We start from the raw sequence: 26,104 nt of genomic DNA, 5'->3' as shown, positions 1-26,104 counted from the left end.
GCAAATCAATGACCTTCAAACTGTCTGTCACTGTCAGATGACCAGCACAATCTACTACCACAGTGTGTGACCTGGTAAAGAGACCAGCTTCTCACCCTGAGTCCCATCACCTATGCCAACGTCCAGCCTACCACATGGCTCTTGAATGACTCAGGTACATTTTAGTATCTGAACAGAAAAGACACATTGAGCGGCAAGCATAATGAGTAAGCGTCCTTAGTGTATTAGACAAGGGAAAATACAGACAAGGCATAAAAGGGAAAAGCCAGCTTCATCTGATGCCTAAATCCCCAAAGTCTCTTGCATACATGATCTGTTTCTAGAGACATCTGCCAACGCCGTATCAAGGACTTGCCCATTTTCCGATGAGATGGAGCTGTTTGCGATGAAGGACTGCAGGACGGGGGAACTATTCACACGAGGTAAAAACCTGAAGTTGTGGCTGCAATTCATAGGCCATCTTTTCCCTGACGTTAACCCATCCCTGTAAATCCAACTTTGTGCCCATGTGAATTCCGAGGGATCGAGAATTCTAACTCCGGTCATGTCTGTGATTATAGGAGAATATAGCCATGGAAGAATTAAATGGAAAAATACAGCCGTGGAAGAATTCAATCACATCAGAGGGTTTTAGTTTGATTTAGTATATTCAGTTAAATTTTTTTTTTCTTTTTTTTTCGTTTAAAAACATGTTTCTTATATTAGTGGCTCTCAATGCTCTTAGTTACTTATAGATTGCCACCTGCAATTGATTTCAGGGAAAGGGCATGTTTGGTAAACTAGTCTTAATTGAAACCACCAGCTAACTAAAAGAGATATTCTCATTAGAAAAGTAATCATGAGGGAGAGCAGCATTTAGCTTTTGGAACTACCTGCTTTTCGGCGCAGAGAACTTCCTTCTCTTCAGTCAAATAGAAAAGACAGACTGAGCAGGGAGGAGCATGCAGCCATCCATAAATCCCTCCAGAGTAACAGCATGAAGGGTAATGACCTTGAGGAAGAAAAAACGCCTGTACCGGGCAACATTTTATATGCCTGACGGCCAACTTCCCAAAACCATGACAATCAGCAAGGTTGGTAACTGGCTGGCCTCAAACCCACTCACATTCCTTTGTGAAGAGAACCCAAACTCGAGGGGTCCTCCACACACCCTCCACCCACCCACTCCCCATTCCCACGCCCCCATACAGGACCTCCTCATTCAGCCCAAAGATCCAGCAGGTGCTAAAGAAATGTGAATAGTGTCAATACAAAAACAGATTACCTTTACACCACAATGTTTTTCAGACCTTCCCAAGATCGAGAGGTCTTCCCAGAATGTAACAAAGTGAATTTCAACTCTCACACCATTAACCATTGAGAGTATTACCCAGAGTTAGTTAAGGGGTATAAAGTGACTAGTGGTCAGTTATTGTTCAGTAGTTAACAAGCATAATTGCAAGAACTCTACCCAGAGCTGAGCACACTTGGGTATCACGATGGCAGATGTCAGTTAAGGGTTATGTTCCTGTAAACCTAAGCACCAGAGCTAAATTAACAATTTCCCTTTTTGCCCTTAATTGGTGAAGAGTTCAAGTACTGCAATTCTACCAAAATGATCCTGGGTTGTGCCTCTTTCAAACATTTCAGTTTCTTTTTTTTTTTTTCCCAGCCATGCAGCGCACTGTGCAGGATCTTAGTTCCCTGATCAGGGATTGAACCCGTGCCCTCAGCAATGAAAGCGCCGAGTCCTAACCACTGAACCATCAGGGAATTCCCCATTTCAGTTTCTTAATACTAAACGTTGGTAAAAAAAAATCTCACCAGTGCCCACGGTCAGCACCAGATGAACCAAAAGGGAAGAAGGCTCATCAACTAGCCTTGGAAGTTATTTTAATTGACCTTCTGACTCAGGGGAGCTTTAACTCTTCTGACAATGTTCCACAAGAGCTTCCTGGTCACCAATTCCTAAACTATGAAAAAGTCTGAAAAAGCCCAGCTCAGAGTTATTTTGCCAAAGCTCTTGAGGAAGCTTTCTCTGGGGACAGACAATTATCCCAGCAGTCATTCAGTTCCACAGAGCCACACTTGGATAGAGACTCTTCTCCCAAATTACACCACCTCCATCAACCAAAAAGTTACCCAGTCCTGTTTTGTAAAAAGCTCATGATCAGACTCACAGTGATACCCCTGCACTGGGAGTTTAACTTCCTGAAAGAGACAAACAAGAAGTCAAAGAGGGAAATAGACCCTGGTGAAACCTCACCCCCATTACCCACTCTTAAGAAGAGGTGCTGGGCTTTCCTGGGTCTAAACTATTGCCTTCATAGCAAGACCTCCCCCTTCCATTGCACAGGCAGAATGTGCCCAGTAGGGCAGTGGAAGTCCCAGGTAAAAGGAACATAATACCCTAATGGGGACAGACTTCCTCCAGAGCCGAGTAAAATTTACAGGACTCTATCTTGTCTGTCTTGGCTAAAGGAAGGGCCCTATATAAGGCTGCCCTATAATACTGCACAATGACCAAACACTAGGCAGGAGCAAATGGATGCAAGAGGTACACAGTAGCCATTTCTGCCCAGGGCCCAACAGAACTGCGCTTAGTTATATCTCGGCAGTGAAGTTTTAAATTCCCTTCTAAAGGGAAAACCCAATTATAAAAAAAAAAAAAAACAGGAAAAACAGCAAATGCATGCTGATTCTTCCTGTTCTAGTTCCCATTTTATTATTCAACTATCATGGAAAAAGTTCCAAGCGCACAGCACGAAACAGCAGATTCCTCCCCCCCTAACCTGCGTGCAGCTTAAATCTCACCCTTCCTCCTTCTCCATCAACCCCACCAGCCCTCCCTCCTGCTCCCCTGGCTCCTGCTCCCCTGGCTCCTGCTCCCCTGGCTCCTGCCAGGCCCCAGAGGCACCCTGCCCACCACGGTCAGTCGGCGTCCCCCTTCTGTTTGGCCAGGGTGTGCTTCAGCTCCCTCAGGTTCTCCGTCAGCACCTCCACCTCGTCCAGGCGGCCGCACTGCTTGGCATCGAAGATGTACGCCTTGATGTTGTCGATCTGCTGGAGAAGGAGCTCCTCCTCTATGGGCTCCTCGCCCTCCTGCCCGCTCTCACTGTCCACCTTGAAGGGGTTAGTACAGGGCGCCTCCTCGAAGGGGTTGCCAGGAACAGGAGGGCCTGAGGGTCTCTGATGGGGATGCCCATCTTCCTCGTCAAAGGGACTGGGGGCTGGGCTGTCTGGACTAGTGAAGGGATTCCCTGCCACTGCCTCCTCTTCCTCCTCTTCCTCAAAAGGATTGTACTCCTTGAGGACACAGGCTGGAGGGCCGAGGGAAGGCTCTGCAGCAGGAGGGCTGGCCGTGCCCTCTGCTGCAGGGCTGGAGAGGTCTTCCTCATCAAAGGGATTTAGGGAGGGCACCTCATTGTGCTGCGACGTGGTGCTCTGGGGGAGGAATTCCTGGTCAAGGGCTGGGGGCCCAGACCACACTCTGATGGGCTCGAGAGCCGAGCTGGGTGAAGGGGTCTTGGGTGCTGCACTGCTCTGAGCTGGGGAACAGCCCAGATCCAAGGCATGAGCAAGGTGGTCGCGAGGCTCTCTGCCTGGCTCCAGCTGAAAAGGCCTGATTTCTCGGAAGTCCAGGGACCGAGTCCGCATGTGCAGAGATGCCGCCTGGAACTGCTCCCGTTCTCGTTCCTGCTCCCGTTCCCTCAGCATCTGCAGCTGTTCCCGCTGCAGGTCCTCCTCCTCGGCCTGCCTCCGGGACAGCTCAATGGCCTTCTCTGTCTGCTGCTGGTCATACTCGTCCTGCAGTTGGCGCAGGTTCTCCTGCAGCGTACGCACTTCATCCATCCGGCCCGCGGCCTTAGCCTGCCTGATAAAGGATGTGATGTTGTGGATCTGTTGGAGGAGTGGGTCCGAGTCTTCGATCTGCCCCTGACCTCCTGAGAGCGGGAGCCAGCCCTCAGCCTTTCTCAACGGGGCAGGGCCCCCGCGAAGGGACACCACCTCCCCGTTGGTCGCATGAGACACCAGGTCACTGCGCCTTTCCTCAAGCCTTCGCTGGGATTCCAGGGCAGCCTGGGGAGACACCGAAGCCAAAGAGAAGAAACACGGTCACCAGGCCAACAGCCACACAGCCAGCCACCCTCTGCGGTCCCGCTATCCCTGTGTCAGTGAGACTCCAATTCTCCACCTCAGGACTACGATATCCAACTGCTAAAATCAAATCAGGCTTTTTTATCAGAAGGGAAGGAGGGACAAACCCTGATTTTCAAAATTAAAATAACAAATAACAGTAAGTTAAGGGATAAGCTTTTTCTCAATCTTAGATTCACTGGCCATGTACTTGTCTTAAATCTCTGAGGTCTATTACCACTCATCTACACTAGAACCTCACACAATCTTAAATACACATATTATTCTGTTTAATATTGCATATTCCAAAGTGTTCTACAAAGAACTCCCTGGTGTCTGGGTCCTCTGCAGCCTGTACCAGGGGGAGGAATGCCAGTCTCTATGGTATTCTGGACAGAAGAAAATCAGTAGAACCTCTGAAAGAAAAATAGGACCTGGAGAGAAAAATAATTACTCTGACCTCTGAAGATGAGAGAGGCCAGAAACAGAACAGAAGCAGAACGCAAACTAGAGAGAATGAGAGGTTCTGACTTAACGACAACCTCACAGGACCTCCTGGGAGCCTGAGGAGGCCTCTGAGCTCAAAGGAGCCGCAGGGAAGAAGCCAGATGCCAGCATCCCTGAGCTTCACTCACCCGTCTCTCCAGGATCTTCTTCCTCTCCACTTCCTGCTTCCTTTTCTTTTTCAGTTCCTCAAACTGTTCTTTGGTTGGCAGTGACATCAAACCAAGCAACTTTTCCTGTAGGGAGTCACAGGCAATTTTACACTTAAACCCTTTTAGGAAAAAAGTGAACCTGAAGCCCTCTAGTGAGAGCCCACTTAAGCTAAGCCACCCCACTCTCGGACAGTCACGTTAATGAGCAGAGCAGGGAAGGACCTAACGCTGAAATCAGACCAGAGCCAACTTCCAAATGGGCCGGTCTTTTCCTGATGAAATGATCAACACCAGACATCCCAGTTATTTGCCCTCTCAGTGGGGCCTTTTCCTGCCCTCCCTGTCTACATCCGTAAGCCTCCATCCGAGCCCCAACCCCACGCTCTTTACCTTTCTCCACAGCACTCTCCACCCTCTTAAGCTATATTTTTTAGTTGTTTCTTATCTATTCCCCTCTCTAGAATACAAGCTTTATGAGAACACGAATGTCTGTCTTTACTCATGGCAGGATACCCAGCACCTAGAACACTGCCTGGGACTCAGCAGGCACTCATCAAACGACTGTGGAATACAGCCACTAATCAAAAGCAGGAAGGGCCTCATTCTCTGCATTACGATGTTGGGAAACTAACCCAACAGGACGCTTAGATCTCTGTCAGGAGCCCCACAGGGGATTGGCTGTGACTCTCACAAGGGCTTTCTGAGGTAGAAACAACTTAGATCCAACCACCTAGGTCTAGTGTGCCCTTGAATAATCACCTGTTTCCTCCAAACCAATGGCCCAGGAAGAGTCCCATAGGAGCTTATCCCAAGGAGGAAATGCTATGTGCAAGTATGTCCATCAGGCAATCCTCAACAGCAAAAAATGGGAATCTATCAAATGCCCAGTGAAAGGGGAATAGTTAAAGGATGGTGTACACAGAGCACTATTCTGTAGTCATTCAAACAAGAGCTGTTTGAGGACTGCATAAAAAAGTTCTTATGGGGGCTTCCCTGGTGGCGCAGTGGTTGAGAATCTGCCTACTAATGCAGGGGACACGGGTTCGAGCCCTGGTCTGGGAAGATCCCACATGCCGCGGAGCAACTAGGCCCGTGAGCCACAACTACTGAGCCTGCGCGTCTGGAGCTTGTGCTCCGCAACAAGAGAGGCCGCGACAGGGAGAGGCCCGCGCACCGCGATGAAGAGTGGCCCCCGCTCGCCACAACTAGAGAAAGCCCTCACACAGAAACGAAGACCCAACACAGCCAAAAATAAATTTAAAAAAAAAAAAAAAAAAAAAAGTTCTTATGGGACTTCCCTGGCACTCCAGTCGTTAGGACTCAGTGTTTCCACTGCGGAGGGCATGGGTTCGATCCCTGGTCGGGGAACTAGAAATCCTGCATGCCGTGTGGCGCCGCCCAAAAAAAAAGTGCTTATGATATAAAATTCAGCAATAAGAAGGCCTAAACTTGCAAATATGCTACTTATATAACTATAAGTTACTATAAGTAGCATATATAACTACTTTATATAACCACTGCAAATGGAATAAAAAAGAAAATACATCAGAATGAGGCAGGATGGTGTTAAGGACACAGGACTAAAAGGAATATTTACTTTTCTTTGACATCCAGATTTTTCTCTAGATGTGGCTGACACATTTATAATCTTAAAAAGTAATAAATGTACAAACAGAAAATAAACAAGCCATTGGCCCAGTCTGCCTTCAGAGTGGTAGAAGAGCAGGGGAGGCGAGTGTGGTGTTTCTGCCACCCCAGGATGGCTTTACCTGCACAAAAAGCGTAGCTGAATATCTGATCATCCTCTGCAGCCGTAAAGTGTTTGGATGTGGCGGAGGGTCCTGCTTCAAGTCTAAGGTTAAGATCTTCTTACTGAATTGGAACAAACACATCACTGTAACAGGCACTGCCAGCCTCAGAAACATGGGTGAAAAGTCCCGAGTCACCAGGCTTGCATGCCAGCGACATGTGTAGAGAAATGGGTTAGAGACTCCACTGAAATGTCCTTGCAGGCAAAGCCCATTTCTTACCCTTTGGCTGTACCCAAGGCCCCAAACAAGCACAGGGTGAACGACAAACACTCAGCCATCAAGGCACTGACCACTGGTGCAGGGCCAGCGTCGTGGGTGAGTGACCAGCACAGCAGAAGAGCCCTGTGCTTGGTTCCATATTCTGCTATCACTGTCTTACAATCCTTAATTTTGAACAAGGGACCTGAATTTTCATTTTGCAACAGACCCTAAAACCACGTAGCTAGTCCTGCACGTACGATGGACAAGGGTTCCGCATCTCTGTTCTGAGTCACCGTACTTCCTACGCTGCAAAGGGCTGATGTAACCCCAACAGCCAATCCACATTTAAAAAGCAGCGACTGGGACTCCCCTGGTGGTCCAGTGGTTAAGACTCGGCGCTTTCACTGCCATGGGCCTGGGTTCGATCCCTGGTCGGGGAACTAAGATCCCACAAGCTGCACAGCGCGGCCAAAAAAAAACAAGGCAGCAGCCAACTTGAAGAAAAGAATCTGGGTTTCCATCTGGGCTCCAGCACTTCTTCTAGCTGTGGTGCATTTTCTCACCTATAAAATGGGGATGTTAATCTCTACCACACAGGGTAACTGTGGTATGATAAAGGAGCTACTCTGTGTGGAAGTAGTCAGTGACTGGCACACAGCTGGTGTCAATCAGCTCCTATTCCTTTAATAATAATGAACAGTAGAAATCCTTAACCGAAAGTTACTGAGATGCACTGAGTGCCAGCGCTGGCAACTCCCTCAGCCTCCTCCTCACACACTCCCACTATCACCAGGACTGGGTAAGCTCAGGTCTGCTGGCCGCCCACCACTCATTAACACAGCACCTCCTCCACTCAAGGCAGCACGTAAGACATCACCTAACAGACCTTACCTTAAAGCGTCTATTAGCTCATACACTTTCTGCACTTCCACTCTAAGGTCATTGGCATGTTCCAGACTGTAGGTTGTCTCTCCAGCACTAGGGAGAAATCACAGAGATGTTTGATCTAAGTGTCATCGCACTGAATGGACAGTGTGGTGTGAAAGGACTCACAGAGGGGTAGACAGTTAATTCTCTCCAAATGGCATTTCAGACTCTTGTATATATTGCAGTGCTCATTCCTTTTCAAAATATAAGTGCTAATCAACTAGAAACTGCTTTTAATTTGCAGACACCATAGGGACACACTAGTGCCGAGGTCTTTGAGGACCAGCTCCTAAGCTCATTGCCAAAATAAATGTGACTGAATCTACTTCAGCCTACTTTCCCTGAACAATTTCAGTGCATCTAGTAAGATGGATGAAGTGGTTTACTAAATGAGTTGGTTAGACCACCTAAGAGGAGAAGGAACTTTCTTTTCTCACTCAAAGACTACCCAGGGAGCGGAGGAATGATAGGAAAGCTGACCAAGGAATCCAAGCCATGGCCCGCGTGGCACTGTGTCAGTTGCCCCATGCTCCTGGTTCTCACGCACAATTGCTCCCTGTGTGAGAAAAACACTTGGACTCCAACTCAAGAAAGGAGGTGAGAGGGAGTAACTCTGCCCAGGGTGGAGGAGGGGACATCAGGGAAGGCCAGAGGTGGCTTAACCCCAGTCTCAGAGGAACAGCAACAGTTATCATGTGGTCTTAGAATTGTTCCTTTACGAGTCTGCCATTCCCACCAGACTGCTGAACTCCAAGTGCAGTGATTATGGCTATTCATTTTTATACCCCTAGTAACTAGCACATGGGACAAGCTTAAACAATGTTTACTGTGAAGAGAAACATTTCAAATGATCTCCAAGCTATTAATCCAGCCTCAGCAATGGCCACTCAACTCCCTTCCTGAGGCAGCAGCTATTTAAGTTAAATAAGCAGAAAGAACTGCTGTGTTTACCTGTTTTCCATCTATAAGGCAGCCCTAGCTGGAAAAATCTTGGTGTGTGCTGTAATCTGCAGATTCAGTAAAGTTGTTTCATCATCTCTAACTGCACAGTTTGCAAAAAGAACATCAGATCAGAACTAAGAAGACTTGTACTTTGTCTTGATAACGCCAAGTCATGTGGAAAATAACAGGGTTGGCCCAAATCTGAAATCACTGCCCTGGTCTCAGTCACATCAACCAACTGTATTCTCCTCGGAGCACCTATCATGCCTGGCATTATTATCACGTGCATTACTTGTTCACTTGGTTACGGTCTGCACTCCCATGATAACGAAGCTGTCTTCACTGTCCATTGCTGCAGCCCCAGCACCCAGAACAGCACTTGGCACATAACTCGTGCTTGATAAATATCCACTGAGTGAATGAGTGACAGACTGAAAGGCACTTACTTAAAGCACTGCAGAACTGGCCTTTGGAGGCATAAGAGTTAGACACCTGGAAGCATGCTCAGCAACGGTAGCTCCCCCCGGCTACGGAGGCCCATACAGTCTCTGTTGCAACTATTCAACTCTGCTGCTGTAGTGCAAAATCAGCTACAGTAATCAAACAAACGGGCATGGCTGTGTCCCAATAACATTTTATTTATAAAAAACAAGTGGCAATAATAAGTGTGGGCAAGAATGTGGAGAAATTGAAGGTCTCATACACTGCTGATGGGAATGTAAAATGGTGCAGTCATTTTGGAAAACTGTCTGGAAATTCCTCAAAAAGTTAAACACAGAGTTACCATATGACCCAAGAACTCCACTCCTAGGTATATACCCAAGAGAAATAAAAATATATGTCCACAAAACACCTATACATGAATATTCATAGAAGCATTATTCCCAATAGCCAAAAGTGGAAAAACCCAAATGTTCACCAAGGGACTAATGGATAAACAAAATGTGGTCTACCCACACAGTGTCTTCATACAAAAGGAATGATGCACTGAACCATGCTACAACAGGGATGAATCTTGAAAACTTTACATTGTGAAAAAAGCAAGACACAAAAGATCATATATCTATGATTCTATTTAAATGAAATATCCAAACTAGGCAAATCCATAGACAGAAAGCAGACTAGTGGATTCCAGAGAAAGGGAGAAGGAGCAGTGACTGCTAATGGGTATGGGGTTTCTTACTAGGATGATGAAAGTGTTTCAGAATTAAGACAGTGGTGACGGGCATACAATTTTGTGAATGTTGTACTAAATGTGATGTGATGGTTGTACCAAAACCACTGAACTGTACACTTTAAAAGGGTGAATTTTATGGTGTGTGAATTAAATCTTAATTTTAAAAGAAGAGACGGCACACTAGATGAGGCCCGAGGGCCGAAGTCTGCCAACCCCTGACCTAAAGGAAATGTCTGCTCTCAGCCCTGACACCTCAATGTCACCCTGAAGTGGCATCTACCCAGGCACAAGCATGAGGCACAGTGCCCTTGCTCACCTCTGGATGCTGCACTTGGCAGTGGTGCTTATCATCCAAGGCCCTTCCTAAACCCGCTCAATCAGAAAAGCTGGGGTCACATGACTGAACATGACTACACAGGACTGTAACATGCACCCCAAAGAAATACAGATATGACGAAGATTCTCTGCAGTCGGTGGCAGAAGAAAAGCCTGGGCAGAGTTAGGAATTTCATTTTCACCTACTAAAGAATTGACCTAAAATGCCAGAAAACAGTCACCACTAAATTAGTAAAACAGAGGAATAGCTTACTTTAATGATGCTGCCATCCTGATGTATTCAGGAGCTTTTTGGTCAACTTTCTCCATGCAAAGTTGTAATTTCTAAGAACAAAAAAGAAGAGATGAGTTGTGCTCTCAAGGTACAGAAAAGCCTACCCAGAGGTTATGCTGAATCAACAGAGATGTATTTAAAATGTGCAGTTTTATAAAATTAAAAAAGTGCAGAGAGTGGTTTTTAGTTCTGTTCTGTTTTGTTTCTTGTTATCAATTTCCTGATTTAGACCTACTCTACAAGAAAACCTTGCAGGAAGGAAAGAAAGCAAGGGTGAACTTTTTTTTTTTTAATACATTTATTTATTTATTTTTGGCTGCATTGGGTCTTTGTTGCTGCGCGCGGGCTTTCTCTAGTTGCGGCGAGCGGGGGCTACTCTTTGTTGCGGTGCGCGGGCTTCTCATTGCGGTGGCTTCTCTTGTTGAGGAGCACAGGCTCTAGGCGCATGGGCTTCAGTAGTTGTGGCTCACGGGCTCTAGAGCACAGGCTCAGTAGTTGTGGAGCACGGGCTTACTTGCTCCGTGGCATGTGGGATCTTCCCGGACCAGGGCTCGAACCCGTGTCCCCTGCATTGGCAGGCGGATTCTTAACCACTGCGCCACCAGGGAAGCCCAAGGGTGAACTTTTGACCGGATGTTTCTGAGAGGAGCAAGGCCTTCCAGGACACAAGTCATCTGAGTTAACCGAGGTAGAGAAAAGAAATTAGTTGCTATGTCCTTTATCTGCCAGGTGACGCCAGATCCCAGCACAAGGCACTGCCAGGGCGCACTTCAAAAAAGAAGGAAGCCAAAAGCACGGCAGCTATTTACAAAAATGAGTTATCAGATCATGAACTCCACATAAAGGACGGCCAATGGCTACATCTGCAGCTCAGCAAGGGTTTAATTAACACCATTTCTAGTACCCTGAGTATTTTCACGGTGGTTTCAGAAATACAGCCACTCTGACCTGCAGAACTGCTACCAGTGACCATTCAGTGATCATCAGACAAAAACACATCCCTCCTTGGGGCTTCCCTGGTGGCACAGTGGTTAAGAATCCACCTGCCAATGCAGGGGACACGGGTTCGAGCCCTGGCCCAGGAAGATCCCACATGCCGCGGAGCAACTAAGCCCGTGTGCCGCAACTACTGAGGCTGCGCTCTAGAGCCTGCGAGCCACAACTACTGAAGCCCACGTGCCACAACTACTGAAGCTCACGTGCCACAAGTACTGAAGACCGCGCGCCGAGAGCCCGTGCTCCGCAACAAGAGAAGCCACCGCAATGAGAAGCCCGCGCACCACAATGAAGAGTAGCCCCTGCTCGCCACAACTAGAGAAAGCCCACGCGCAGCAATGAAGCCCAACGCAGCCAAAAATAAATAAATAAATAAATAAAATCTATTAAAAAAAAAAAAAAGAACACACCCCTCCACTGTTCAGTTTTGCACAAACTGCTTCCGACGCCCGGGCTGGTTTCCTCCTCCCTGTTTCCTGCCACCTCCCTGCCCAACCCCCACTTGGCTCATCCTTCTCATCTTGCAGGCCTCACCTGGCCATTAGGAGGCCGAGCCAGGCTCACACCCAGTCTGACTCTAAATCCCAGCTTCTGGCACCACACTGTGCTCCTTTAAAGCAGCACCTACTGAAGGCATTCCAGGGTTGCTGGTGGTAATGAGAGCTGAGGCATTTGAATAGACTTAAAAGAGGAAGCTCTAAGCCTCTGGGCAGTTTCTCAAACTCCCAAGTGAGTGTGGCAGGTCTCTTCCAGCCCACTCTTCACCACCAGCTCCAGCTCCTGCCCACCCACAGAACTTGTCCACACCGCATGGCAACCACCCTTCCTCCTCTTGCCCCTGGGCCACGGAAGCCCCTAACCCCCCCGCTGTCAAGTGGGCATGGAAGGGCGAGGGAACAAGCTTGTTGCAACATACCCAGTGGCTCTGCGACTCACCCAGGGCCCTAGCTAGTGCCCTTTGGCAGAAACTAAAAATGATTCAAAGGAATGACTTCCCAAAGCATTCTCCAAAATCTGCAGGCATGTATATAACCAACAGCCAAACCTCTCAAATCAGACTCAAGACCACACATGAATCACCTCGTAGAGCTTCACGATGTCAGGGGTGTGCTCCTTCTCGTCGATCTGCTGCTCTCTCTTGAGTAGTGTGTCCTTGCAGTGTGTACAGCAGCGGATCCGGTCGTCATCCTTCTCGTCCAGGACAGAGCTCGCGCTGCTCACGCTGCTGATACTGGCCCGGCGGGAGCCGTGGACACTGTTGGGTGACTGGCTGGGGCTGGTATGAGTGCTCAGGGAGTCCTTGCTGGCACTGGTGAGCTTGTCTGTAAAGCACAACACAGGACAGGCAGCAGTGAGCCCGCAGCCTCCAATCACCCCACCAGCCACGACAGCAGTGGAGTCCAACGGTGGGCGTGGCACGAGAGCAGGCTCTGCCCACAGGCGAGAAGCACCCACACCTCTGCCTTCCCGGGCTCAGGCTCTGAGGTGGGATGGACACCCAGTGCAGCCGGCAAAGAGCCAGGCAGCCTAGGACAGTCTGTCTTTGAGGCTCGGAAGCCCACCCCTAACCTGGCCTTACCATCTACTGCCCTGCTCCATCTGCCCCGTGCCTCAGACACAACCCAGGCTCTCCCTGGACTATCCTCCACGGCCTTCCCCCACGCCCAAACGCCAGACTCCTACTCCTTCCAAAGCTCAGCTCAAATGGCACATCCTCCTGGAGGCCCCCCCCAATTCCCTGAGGCAAAAACAATCTGCCTTTCTATCAGTTTCTACCACGTCGCCCCTCGTGGAGGACTTCCCACTTTTCCCTGTAGTGATAGCTCTATGTACACCCCAGAGCTGCCCTAGGAATCTGTGATTCTGAGGGTAGAAACTGTCTTATTCATAGCTGCACCCCTGTATTTTTTCCAACAGGGCCACTTCACAGCAGCTGCCCAGTAAATGTCAGTTAATTAGCCCAAAAGAAGGACGGTGAAGAGTGTCCCCAAAACATAGTTTATAAAGTCTCAGGTAAGACAGGGAGTCGCCTCAGGGAGAAAGGGGAAGTATCAAGGTAATGCGAGCCGGCTGGACATCAGAGCTCGACAGAGGAAGCATCTGCTTCTGTCCCATGTTATCCAGACATCCTGCAGCCAACAGTACATGCAGAGTCAGCAGAACTCTCCAGGGTTGCAAAATCACCCCAAAAGTCCCAGAATTAGCCAAAACCCCATGAGATCATCTTTAGCAACCTTTAACCAGCTGAGATTCAAAGTTCTGGACCACTGGGACCACTGGGTTCCACCTAACCTTTACAGCCTCATTCCCACATTCTCAAGCAGTGTTTCACACCCCCAACTACTGTACCTGCTCATCTACTAACCTTCCCTGGGCCTTTCCACATCCCACGCCTGTGCACCAGCTCTTCACTCTCTCCAGGATGCCTGTCTGCCCCACCTCTCTGCAGTCCCAGTTGTGTTTCAAGGCTCCTCTCAAACGTCACCTCCCGACCCTGAGCACCCACACTCTCCCTCTTCTCCGGCCTCTGCAGCGGCCTCAGTAGCGCTCAGTGGCTCTCATATTACAACATTACAGCCTATTCTATATGACGGTGAGCTGTCTGTGACTCTGCTCAAAGGAAAGGACTAGCCCGCTGCTCATTTTTCAAGACCATCTCCTACAGTCTCCTCTCAAAGCCTCACCTGCCACTTCAAGCAGAGCTGACAAAGACTCCATCAACTCGGGACTTCCCTGGTGGCGCAGTGGTTAAGAATCCACCTGCCAATGCAGGGGACACGGGTTCGAGCCCTGGTCCGGGAAGATCCCACATGCCACGGAGCAACTAAGCCCGTGCGCCACCACTAGTGAGCCTGCACTCTAGAGCCCGTGAGCCACAACTACTGAGCCCGCTCACCACAACTACTGAAGCCCACACGCCTAGAGCCCATGCTCCCTAACAAGAGAAGCCACCACAATGAAAAGCCTGTGCACCACAACGAAGAGTAGCCCCCGCTCGCCGCAATTGGAGAAAGCCCGCTAGCACCAATGAAGACCCAACACAGCCAAAGATAAATAAATAAATTTATTAAAAAAAAAAGATTCCGTCAACTCTCCCACGTGCCTGACACAACTTCTCTCATCATACTTGTCTCTTTATAAAGCACTTGTTTGTGAGTGTGTCTCCCCTGCTGGATGCTGGACTCCCTGAAGGAATGGATGATGCTTATAGACCAGACGTGGGCAAACAACAACCTGCAAGCCAAGTCCAGCCTGTTTTTGTATGGCCCTCAAGCTACATATGGTTTTTACACTTCAAAAAGGTTGTTTAAAACAGAAGAAGAAATGTGACAGAGACCGTATGTGGACCACAAAGCCTGAAATATTTACTACCTGATCTTTTATGGGAAAAGTCTGCCAACCTCTGTTACAGACCACTGAATCACGGGTCCCTAACACAGGGCGTAGGCTGTAATGGGCTTCAAGGAATAAACAAGTAAATGAATGAAGATCCCATGGGCCATTAATTTAAAAAAAGAGTCCCCCAAATCACCCAGTGGTAATTAGTAAACAAGTTAGTCTCAAAAGGAGATCAGGGTCCAGGGCCTGCCTCCCCATCACCTACTTGCCAAGGGAAGGCTGATGAGCTCCATACACTTCTTGCACATAATAGACCCACAGAGGCGGCAGTGGTGGCGGCGGTTGCGGATGCTGAACTTATTCCCACAGTCTGGACAGAAGGGGACATCCTGGTCGTTGACCCAAGGCACCACGGACTTTTCTATTGCTTTGGGAAGAACAAAACAAAAACCAAACAAACATAAATGTAGGCCATTTTAAAAAGGAGATCTGGTCAAGAAGAAAGATAAAGAATAGAAGGAATGTGAGCAAAGTTCTAGAGTTACCTCGGATCTTCGCAGACTCAGTATTTGTTCTGTCAAATGCAGTGAGCTGACAAGGAGAAAAAAGTGCCAGAAGGAATTAATCTGGTGGTGTATACACTTTCTACAGGCAGAAGCATCAAGTGGGAATGAGCACACCAGCATTGCTCAAGTCTTATCTGTCGTCTCCAACCCCAAAATGTCACAAAAACAACTTTATGGGGGATAGAGTATTAGCTTTGCATCCAGAAGGTACCTCCCTTCGCATGACCCATTCCAATCTCTTTATTGTCAGTTACCCGCTTAAGCAATAACCAGGGGTAGGCAAGGACACGGTGGGGTGGCTACTGAAAGCAACGGGAACCCCCCGATTCGCCACAGTCCTCCTGGACAATGAAAGTGGTCACATAGTTCTGCCCTACGAAGTACACATAAAGAACTGAACCCGTGTGGTTGCTGCCATGCCCACCACACAACCCAGCTTATACACAACAAGCATTTCCAGGGTTAAAGTAAACAGCGATCGTGGTATTGAAGACACACTCTTAAACCAACCACAGGACGAGAGGCTCCCACACTGCACAGTGGCCCTGGCAGGGTACTCCTCTCACGCCTGGTTACTAGCCTCTCTGTTTGCCATCACATGGTATCACACACTATGCCTCACTGCGTGATTGTCCCTGGGACACCCAAACGAGGAAAGGATATAAAGGCAGAAAGGCTGTCCAGCAGCCAAGTGGGCTTCATAGGAAGTAAAAGGGAAGCCGGATATGTGGCCAGTCATCAACCTGGGCCACTACCTTCAGTAAAGCCAGCCCAGGCTAGCACCATCCACCACATCCTCAGCACAGCTCTAGGTAGGGCGCTTCCTTGCCAGCATGGGACATACACAATATACAAGACACATGCTACAGAAATGTAATTCTCCCCCCAGAAAATTTATACTTGCAGAAAAAAAGTGTTTTAAAACAAAAGAATTTACCTTCTCTAACCTGATTATTAATTTATTGACTTCAATGACATAGTGGTCAATTCTGGCAGCTCGGTGTTTTTTGAAGTCGGAAAGATGGCTTCTCACAGCACCTAGGAGGGGAGGTGGTGACATAAACGACTTGTCGTTTCCCTGAGGGAGCCTCTCTACCTTGAATTTCAAACATTCTAGGATTGTATTATATTTATCTATTTATTTATCTATCTATCGGCCGCACTGTGCAGCATGTGGGATCTTAGTTCCCCAACCAGGGATTGAACCTGGGCCCCCTACGTTGGGAGCGCGAAGTCTTAACCACTGGACCACCAGGGAAGTCCATTAGAGTCTTACTAAAAATTAAAAAACTAGAAAAGCAAATGGAAGGAAATTTGCTAAAATGTTAACTATGGTCACCTTGGGGCCACAAAGTATGATAGGAAAGACCTTAAGGACAGAGGTTAAACTCTGGAGCCAGCCTGTGCTCAAGTTTCAATTCTGCCACACGCTGTGTGACCTTGGACAAGTTCCTAACCTCTCTGTAACTTGGAGTACTCAGCTATAACATGGGGAAAACAGTAGTACCTACTCCACAGGGCTGTTATCAGGACTAAAGAAGTTAAAATTTATAAAATCCTTAGAATACTGCCTGGCATATGAATTTTTGTTAAATAAAAAGGCAGTAACATTATGGGCGATTTTTAAACATCTCATACTTTTCTGTACTTTTCAAAGCTGGTACAATATGGTTTTTCATCAGAATAAAAACAATCCTTCTCAAAATGTAAACGCTAATAGATGCCCTTGGAGGGGGTTAGTTAAACTGGTAACTTCTCAGTCCAGCAGCCAAGACCCAGGACAAACCTCCTCACACAAATGGAACCAAGTAGCCTGTTGTCTCAGTTCATCTGAAATATAACCTGCTCAATCTCACCTCTTCTGAAAGCCGGCCCTGCCCCCCAACCCTCCCAGCACTCAGTTCATTTCTTCCACCCAATGATGGCCTATTCATTTAGGTACTTTACCACAGGGGTCCCCAACCCATGCCACACGGCAGGAGGTGAGTGGAAGGCAAGAGAGCGAGCAAAGCTTCATCTGCACCTCCCCATCGCTCCCCACCGCCCGCATTACCACCTGCACCATCCCTCCCATCGCCCGCATTACCGCCTGAACCATCCACCCTCCACCCCCGTCGGTGGAAAAACTGTCTTCCTCAAAACCGGTCCCTGGTGCCAAAAAGGTTGGGGACTGCTGCTTTACCATATCTAGATCTTTACGCTACACTCTTAACCATCCATGCTTTTCTTCTTCCCTAATCAACTTTAACACCTAATTAAATTTTAGTTTCGAATTTTTAGGAGTGACAATACATATTAATTTTAAAATTTGCCATTCACTTGACCTTTTGTAATTTGTGACTTCCTTCAGTTGCTGAAACAGGCAAGTTAATCAGTAAATCACCTTGATAATTTAACACTGGCAATCATGAAATAAGCTATCAAAAAGCTAATAATTCATATGCTTGAAAAGTCTCCTTCATGTTTCTAATTGTCTTTCATATGTAACTAATAAATATATGCGTATAGTCTTATTTTTAAGCCATTTTTCTCCTGCCATAATGAAAATGAAATGTTTCCACTCTCCAACATGGTAGCCCCTAGCCACACCTGGAGACTGAGCACTTAAAATGTGGCTAATGTGTGGTTGTGGAACTGACTTTTAATTTTATTTAACCTTAATTTATTTAAATTTAAATAGCCACATATAGTTAGTAGCTATCATATTGGATAGTGTAATTCTAGGACTTTCCTCTTCCAAAAAGACACATTCTGGGATTCCCTGGTGGTGCAGTGGTTAAGAATCTGCCTGCCAAGGCAGGGGACATGGGTTCGATCCCTGGTCTGGGAAGATCCCACATTCTGCGGAGCAACTAAGCCCGTACGCCACAACTACTGAGGCTGCGCTCTAGAGCCCGCGTGCCACATCTCCTGAAGCCCGCACGCCTAGAACCCGTGCTCCGCAACAAGAGAAGCCACCGCAATGAGAAGCCCGCGCACCACAAGGAAGAGTAGCCCTGCTCGCTGCAACTAGAGAAAGCCTGTGTGCAGCAACGAAGACCCAACACAGCCAAAAATAAAAGTAAATAAAATAAGTAAATTTATTAAAAAAATAAAATAAAAGACACATCCTGCAGCAGCACTATTTGGTAGCTGACCCCAGGGTAAATATCACTTCCCTTCTTAGAGCCTGTTTTCTCATCTATAAATGGAATGAGCATCACTACCCTTTCTACCTCACAAGGCTTTTGTGAAAGGTGAACAAGATAATGAGTATCAAAGTATAATAAAGTACTATGGGACTTCCCTGGCAGTCCAATGGTTAAGACTCCGCACTTCCAATGCAGGGGGCGCGGGTTCGATCCCTGGTTGGGGAACTAAGATCCCACGTGCCATGCAGAGCGGCCCAAAAACAAAACAAAGTATAATAAACTATTACAACAAAATCATTATTTACCCATCGCATGGATAGAAAATACTATATTAATGATCACTATCATTCAACAGTTAAAGGACATGTAAGATTAGCTAGTTCAACTCCATGTGGCATGATATTTTTGGTAAAAGCTTTATTGAGTTCTCATTCAAATACATACAATTCACCATTTAAAGCATACAAATTCAATGGCTTTTAGTATATTGACAGGGTTGTGCAACCATCACCAAAATAAATTTTAGAACATTTTCATCATCCCGAAAAGATGGTAATTTTGAAAGTAAGTAGATGATACCACAATTACATGCTTCAGAAAATTAAGTTGCATGAACCAGTGCTTCTCAGTAGGCAGGTAATCAACGTCTACACAAGAAGAGACAGCCCAGTCAATGGACTGCACCTGGGCTGATGTCAGAGACCTGGATTCCTACCCCAGTTCTGCAGTTTCCTAGCTGTCTGACCCTGGGAGGTCCCCATGGAGTTCAGTAAGGATTAAATGAGAGTTCACATGTAAAGCATTTAATGCAGTGCCTAACACAAAGCAGAGGCCCAGCTCATTCTTGTCCATTTTCTCCCCCCACTAGAACACAAGGTCCAGAAGCTTACAACCATTCTGATTTACTGGTGTCTCTTCAGCTAACTCTTAAAACATACAGATGTTCAATAAACATTTGCTGAATGAATGAATGAATGAATGAACGAATGAAAAGAATTTCTTACCAAGCTCCTGGGGTTCCCACATGTAAGGATCAACCCCTCCATAGCTGAAAGACTCATATCCTTGGGTCCCTGATTCAGCTCGGTCATCTCCTTCTCGTTTCAACAGCCTGTTCTTTGCTTTCCTAGCCTTCTGGACAAGACCTTGAAAAATGGAACAAACACCATATGAATCCACGAAGAATACCCAGTAGAGAGTCAAGGTCCTATAGGAAGAGCACGTAGATTTCACCTATCAACAGGGTCCCAATGCATTTCACGGCTTCCCCTGTATCAGGGTTCTTTCATTTTCTGAGGACATAAGTAGTATGAGGGAAGGAGGAAAACTTCTAGAATCACTGTCACAATCCCATTTACTGGTCCAATTCCATCCTCCAGCCCATATACATTACAGGGATCTTGTTGCTTAAATCAATTATAAAGTTAAGGAGAGACTCAACTGCAGGCTGAGGAACATCAGCAAACCCTACCAGAAAATCGGTTCTGAAGTAGAGATTCTTGAATTCAAAGATCTGTACTTTAGATATGTAGTATGGAAGGGAACTCTTGGGTCTGGGGTCCCATAAGAAAGCTGCAGACTGTGATTTCAGCAGTATTATTATGATTAACTCTAGTCTAAAATCCTAGGGCCATAAAAGATAAAAGAGTCTATTTCAGACAAAATTAGAGAATTTCAAGGACTGTAACAGCTCGGGGCCAAGGAAGTACACAAGAGGAACTATGTGCTTCTATGAGGACAAAAACGCCAAGTCAAGAGCTCGAAAGGTAAAGAGAGAGAGCTAAATAGCAGGAATATGAGGACATTATGTTTTTATTTATTTATTTATTTATTAATTATTTGGCTGCATTGGGTCTTCGTTGCTGCGCTCGGGCTTTCTCTAGCTGCGGCGAGCTAGGGCTACTCTTCATTGCAGTGCGCGGGCTTCTCATTGTGGTGGCTTCCCTTGTTGCGGAGCACCGGCTCTAGGCATGCAGGCTCAGTAGTTGTGGCACGCAGGCTCAGTAGTTGTGGCTTGCAGGCTCTAGAGCTCAGGCTCAGTAATTGTGGCGCTCGGGCTTAGTTGCTCCGCCGCATGTGGGATCTTCCCGGACCAGGGCTCGAACCCGTGTCCCCTGCATTGGCAGGCGGATTCTTAAACACTGCACCACCAGGGGAGTCCCGAGGACATTATGGATAGTATAGTCTATCCCCCGGTAAGTCATTCCCTAGCCTTGGGTCTTGCCTCCCAAATTCCAGCAAGACAAATGGAATAAGAACCTTAATGAACACCAGAGTGTCTCCCAGATTTCAAGCTTCCTAAAAAAGAGGCTGATTAAGAGGAACAGAGAGAATGAGGAAAGTTAAATTCAACTGACAGCCCTTGTGTCCTGAAAAGGCTTTGTTAAAAAAAATGCATCTCAGATAAGGCAAATGTCCTAGACACAAAATGGACTAGACACTGAATCCGTCCTGAAAGGTTTGGATGGCTTTTTTATAGCAGAAGGTAGCTATAAAGTAAGCCTAGTGAAGGCACCAGGAAGACAATGAGCTATATACATAAATAGTTTCCCTCTGATGTGAGATACTGTGAGTTAGGAGACAAAGTAGCCCATAACCTGCCCTTGTCAGGGATGGTGAGGCTAGTTTTAAAGATTATGCTAGAGTTAGAACCAAAGCTTGAGCCAACCAAAGAAGGTCTTTCTTGCAGCCTTCCATTGTAACGGACACTAAATAGAGAATTAGAAATGCCCTTCCTAATAAAAGCAGGCTTTAGTGCTTGCAGCCTGGCCCCTTAGCTAGCATCATCTTTGACAGTTATTTCCAGTCCCAGGTTTCACAAGAGCCCACAACAAGCCAAGTAAAGGAAGCAGAGGTAGGAGGAAAGAACTCCACCTGAAGAGGTAGTTTCCAGTATTTGATCGGCCCAAAGCATTTCTTCAACTCAGTACCAAGTTTCTCCTTTTCATTAGTGAAAAGAAAGCCCAAGTCTTGGCTTCTTGCAAGTGTTTTGTGATTATGAGCTACATGAAAGAAAAGGGGACTAAAATCTAGGTGCCTTATTCATTTTGCCTGTCTTCCCCTCACAGCCAAAGCAGCAGGAAATTCACTGTCTCTCAAAGGAGGCAGAAACAGAAAAGCAGAGAGAAACAGACACTGACAGAAAAGAGAAACTAAATTTGATAACTCCCGGTCTCTCTCCAGCTAGCACTCAGGATCAACCCTCGCTTCGTTTCAGTCAGCAGCAGAAGGTCCTATATCTATTATTCCCTCGATAATCTTACGCATTTTTCCCCTAATACAAGGGCAGTCATCACAGGAATGTGAGGACATTCTCTAACCTCTCCACCCACTGGCATCAAAGTTTTAGTGATATCACGGTATATGACTCAGTTGAGCTGGCACTAAGACTAGATGCTCACTGAAAATCATGGAGGCCCTTCAGTTATCCAAAGGACACTTAGACAATCAGTTCCTTCGTTTGCTAGTTTTCCAGCTGTAGTGCATGCTGTGACTGGAATACAGGGCCTCACCTCATCAGTGATGCCACGTGCAAAGAGCAGCATTAGGCTTAGAGGTGATGGAAGACATGGGGTCAAGGCCTACCTCTGTCAATTCCTATCTGACCTTGGATAAGTCACTCCACATCTCTGAGCCTCACTTTTTCTCTATAAAATGAGACCAACACCTTCCTGCAGGGTTGTTGGGAGAGTCAAATGAAATAACAATGTATGTGAAAGAACATACATTTCTCTTTTTTTTTTTCTTTCTTGTCTCCTCAGAGTTATGACTCTGCTCCAGCCTCTATAGCCAGAAGCCACCTAGTCCACTGCAGCCTTCAGGATTTTGAAAATGTTTGACTTTGTCATATTTTTGACAGAAGTTATAAATGTTAATACTTTCAACAACTCTTTTTTTTCAGAACTGAAAAGTGAGACATGGAGTGAGAGTTTGATTACAAGGGGCATGTGACTCACATGTGTGGAGGCCAGAGTCCGCTTAGGAATACATGGATCATTCCTTTCTCTCCCACCCAACAAAGAATTATGAATACAGCAACAGACCTTTTTAATCTCATTGCCTTCAGAAATATGGCCAGCTATTAACTGAATCACTAGGAAAGTGAATTCCAGAGCACCAGCATCATACTTAGGGGTTAGAATCTAAAGTCCGGGAAATGAATAATCTGTATAGCAAAAATTACTTTGAAAAATTCTTTCTGCAACCCTCCAGGACCTGAGGGTCCTTGGAAGCTCAAAAACCAAGTTTTAACTTTTTGGGTTTAACTCCTTATATTTCAACCATAATCTTCCTTTTCCTGTGCTGCAGAGGACAAGGTCTAGTTGAAGAAGTAAGGATGGCAGGAAGGCCTGAATTTGTGACAGGTGAATGGGTGTACAATGTGCCTCCACTTACAGAGCAAAGGAAAGGAATTCCACCCCAAACCCTCTTAGGCTGGCAGTTAGGTAATTCAAACATTCTAGCAAGAGACAGCAGAGGACGGTAATTACACTTACTAGGTTCAAAGCCGGGCTCTACCTCACTTTGCAGCTTCAGGCAAGTTATCTCTGTGTCTAATCTCTCTGTGTCTGGTATCCTCATCAGTAAGATGGGGCTCATAGTCACATAGTTATCGTGAGAATTAAATGAAGTTAATACACTGGAACATTTTGAATAATGCCTGGCACATGGAAAGCACTAGAAATATGTTCTCTATTATTATTATTAATTTCCTATTGTTTATCATATTACGGTGGCAACATGGTAGCTGATGAAAACCATCCCACGAGTTAAAGCTCCCAGTGACAGAATGAGATAAGCAGAAAATCCTTGCCTCTTACTTTTAATTTGCCCTTTGACATCGCGGTCTTCCCCGGAGTGCTCTTCCTCATAATGTGACTGCAGCTGATAGAAAGACTGCAGGTCCTTCAGGCACAAAGGGCAGAGGAAGCCCTCCCTCACTTCCCCTGGGTCATCCAGAGAAGCCATGGCAGTGTCACTCTTGACCCCCGCAAGGCAGGGTCCTCATGCCAAGAGCCAGCTTGATTCCTCCACAAGAGACAAGGGATCCGCAGCATTAGCTTAACCAAGCAGCACACAGGTGATGGGGAAGTGGCATCACGGCCCTGGATGAGGTATCCTCTCTGGAGTAGGAGTCCTAAGAAAGGAAAGAAGCGGGGGGGAAACCAATTCAGGCAAATTAGCAGCAATTGAGAATTTTCCTTGTTCTTTTCACAGTTCAGGAAGGGTACTTAACATTTTTCAGTGCAAGTTTGAGAACACAAACTGCTTTCTCGAATCCTTAGACCAAAACACAAAACTTTCTAAGATATGAGAACATCACTGGACAATGGCAATTCAGTGAAAGGGAAAGCACAGATTCTTTAAGATAAGAAAGGAAAATACAACTTCAACAGTAAACACAATATCACGGCAATTCACTAACATTCATTCCAAAGATCCAGCTGCATAATCTGTATGCCACTTTAGCCGCTGGGTAAATGTCTGAAATAGTTATCAACAAGCACAAATTTTTATTTGACTCTCTTTACCTTGACCATTTATTCTACTACATATATGGAGCTCTTGCACCTCTGTCAAAAAGGCACTGACGTAAAAGGGATAGCGCCTGCCCTAAAAATCAAACCAAACCAAATCAAACAAAATCCCAGCTTCAGTCTAAGGAGAAGCATTAGAAACCTAGTGATCAAAAAGAAAAATCTATTCTGTGTCTTACGTTTGTAGGGTACTTTTTCTCCAATAAACTTACTAGACTTTATAAACCAGCAAGCCTAACGTTCTCACTGCTTCAAAAATAAAAGAAGCTGATGCTTATACAATTCAGGGCTTAATAAGTTACATTTTCAGTTTTATCCGGCCACGGCAAAGTCACTTCCAATGTCACCTTAGAAAGATGCACAGCCATAGGGAAACGCAGACAAAACCAATCCACGAAAGCAGAGAAATTTCTCCCCAAGAACCTGAGGCCACAAACCACAGTAGAGAGTGAGAGGGAATGTATGACCGTCAGCTTTGAGCTGTGGATGGACCTGCTAACAGGGCCACGGAGGAGGAACTGCCTAAGCCCTGCAAGCTGAAGAGCGGCAGTGACCCAGGAAATAAACAAATGAAACACGAGGTCCCTGTTTTCTTCCTCTAGCTAAAAAGCCCAATGGCTATATACATTCAGATCTCAGCCCCTTTTCCAGACGGTCGCTGAAAGAGCAGCTCCCTGCCCCTCCCAGCCAGTGGTTCACCCGAGCCCCCTTCCTTCCCATGCACTCACGCTACCAACACACACTCCCCGCATCTCAAGACACCCTCACTTCCTCGAGAATGTCTTGCTTGACGCATTCTCCCATCAGGCAGCCCTGCACCTCTCCTCATAGCATTTATCTCAATTTGTAATCACAGGTACACAAAGCGACTTAATCCGACAGCCTGTAAACTGTTTGAGAGCACAAGCCACGTCCTCGTTCCCAACACCACACCCCCCGGGTCAGTGCCCGGTACAAACCACCGAGAATCTCAACAACGCTCCAAGGGTGAATAAATGAATGAACGGACGAACCCTACAATCATATAACCAAATACCCACCACAAACCACCAAGCCAGGCCCCACGTCCACAACATATACGAGACCCTCACACCCTAAATCACGTCCAAAGTCCAAATAAAACCCACATCTCCTGCAACTCCACGTCCAGCGTGAGTGCTGCCGGCCACACGCCGCAGCCACCACACATCCCCCGGCCGCCCGACCACCCTCCACGTAACTCAACGTGACGTGCACGCGCCGCATCACCGCACCCACAGTGCGGTGAGTGAAAAGGCTCATCCCCACAAAGCACACACGACAACTTCACATAGGCACCACACAAACCCCGAACCCAAACGCCTAAACCTCCACAGAAGACCCAAAAAACGCTCCTTGGAGACAGCCCCCCGCTGCCCCAGCCGCATAACGCTACAGGGCTCACACAACCCCAAGCAACCACAGAGTAAAAACACCCCGGGCACACGAGCGAGACGCGCGGCCCGAGAGCCCCAGCGCCCACCACGCACGTCACACCCACCACACACAGATCCCACGCCCGCACGGCCCGCCCGCCCGGTTTCTGACAAGAGCCGCGCCCAGCCCCGCAGGCACGCCCAGCCCTGTGTACCTTTCCCGGTCCCACAGCCGCGAAGGCCTGTCCAGTTCTCCGACCCGAGCTCGGGGCCTCCACGACCCCTCAAGCGGTCGCGGCCACCATCTCCATCGACTGCTCGGCGCTCGACAAACGCGCCTGCGTCGACGCCTAAAACGAAAGAAAGGCAGACGGACCACGGAGGAGCGCCGAGTCTTCGAGGGGACGAAAGGGAATCCCCAAGCGCAGGCCAGCGGCGGATTCTGCGCAGGCGCAGGAAAAACCGGCCAGGCGAGGCTGGGTAATTTTGCGACGTTTTGACGACTCTGGTAGTTCCGCCAGCGAAGTTGAACTACGCCCTTTGCTCTCCACCCCACTGTTAAGTATGGGAAAACTGAAGCCCGTGCTTTTTTGCTCCTTGACCGAGGTGCGCAGTGAATGAGGCAGCGAATGGTTTTGAATGCCTCCTCCCTCACCGCCAAATGCGCTTCTAAATTAATTAGAGTCAGTTAAACTTCCTGA

The 26,104-nt window shown here is 47.2% G+C and overlaps 1 protein-coding gene across 2 annotated transcripts; it reads right to left on the bottom strand.

Moving 5' to 3' along the window:
• Nucleotides 1–2,804: 2,804 nt before the first annotated feature.
• Nucleotides 2,805–25,764, bottom strand: RBSN (rabenosyn, RAB effector). Of its 2 annotated transcripts, XM_061197312.1 has the most exons (12): nt 25,619–25,764; nt 23,293–23,609; nt 19,477–19,617; nt 16,279–16,379; nt 15,321–15,366; nt 15,041–15,202; nt 12,517–12,758; nt 10,420–10,490; nt 7,676–7,762; nt 6,542–6,644; nt 4,752–4,856; nt 2,806–4,059 (listed from the first exon to the last, which is right to left on the bottom strand). In XM_061197312.1, exons 2-12 carry the CDS (start codon nt 23,438–23,440, stop codon nt 2,911–2,913), a joined length of 2,355 nt encoding a protein of 784 aa, XP_061053295.1. In that variant the 5' UTR covers nt 23,441–23,609; nt 25,619–25,764; the 3' UTR covers nt 2,806–2,910. The 2 variants fall into 2 exon arrangements, with proteins under 2 accessions (XP_061053296.1, XP_061053295.1); XM_061197313.1 differs by lacking the exons at nt 15,321–15,366; nt 16,279–16,379 and having other exon boundaries at nt 2,805–4,059.
• Nucleotides 25,765–26,104: the final 340 nt, after the last annotated feature.

This window comes from Eubalaena glacialis, chromosome 7 (genome assembly GCF_028564815.1).
Source record: "Eubalaena glacialis isolate mEubGla1 chromosome 7, mEubGla1.1.hap2.+ XY, whole genome shotgun sequence".
NCBI classification, from domain to species: Eukaryota; Metazoa; Chordata; class Mammalia; order Artiodactyla; family Balaenidae; genus Eubalaena; species Eubalaena glacialis.
This window is presented reverse-complemented; position numbering and strand designations above follow the sequence as displayed.

What these genes read in the sequence shown, in the direction of transcription:
- RBSN (XM_061197312.1), bottom strand. Translation starts at nt 23,440, where the DNA reads ATGGCTTCTCTGGATGACCCAGGGGAAGTGAGGGAGGGCTTCCTCTGC. An exon ending in TGAGTCTGCGAAGATCCGAG is followed by an intron (nt 15,203 to 15,320) that starts GTAACTCTAGAA and finishes TTCTTCCCAAAG; the next exon opens with CAATAGAAAAGTCCGTGGTG. An exon ending in AGAAGATCCTGGAGAGACGG is followed by an intron (nt 4,060 to 4,751) that starts GTGAGTGAAGCT and finishes GTGTCTCCCCAG; the next exon opens with GCTGCCCTGGAATCCCAGCG.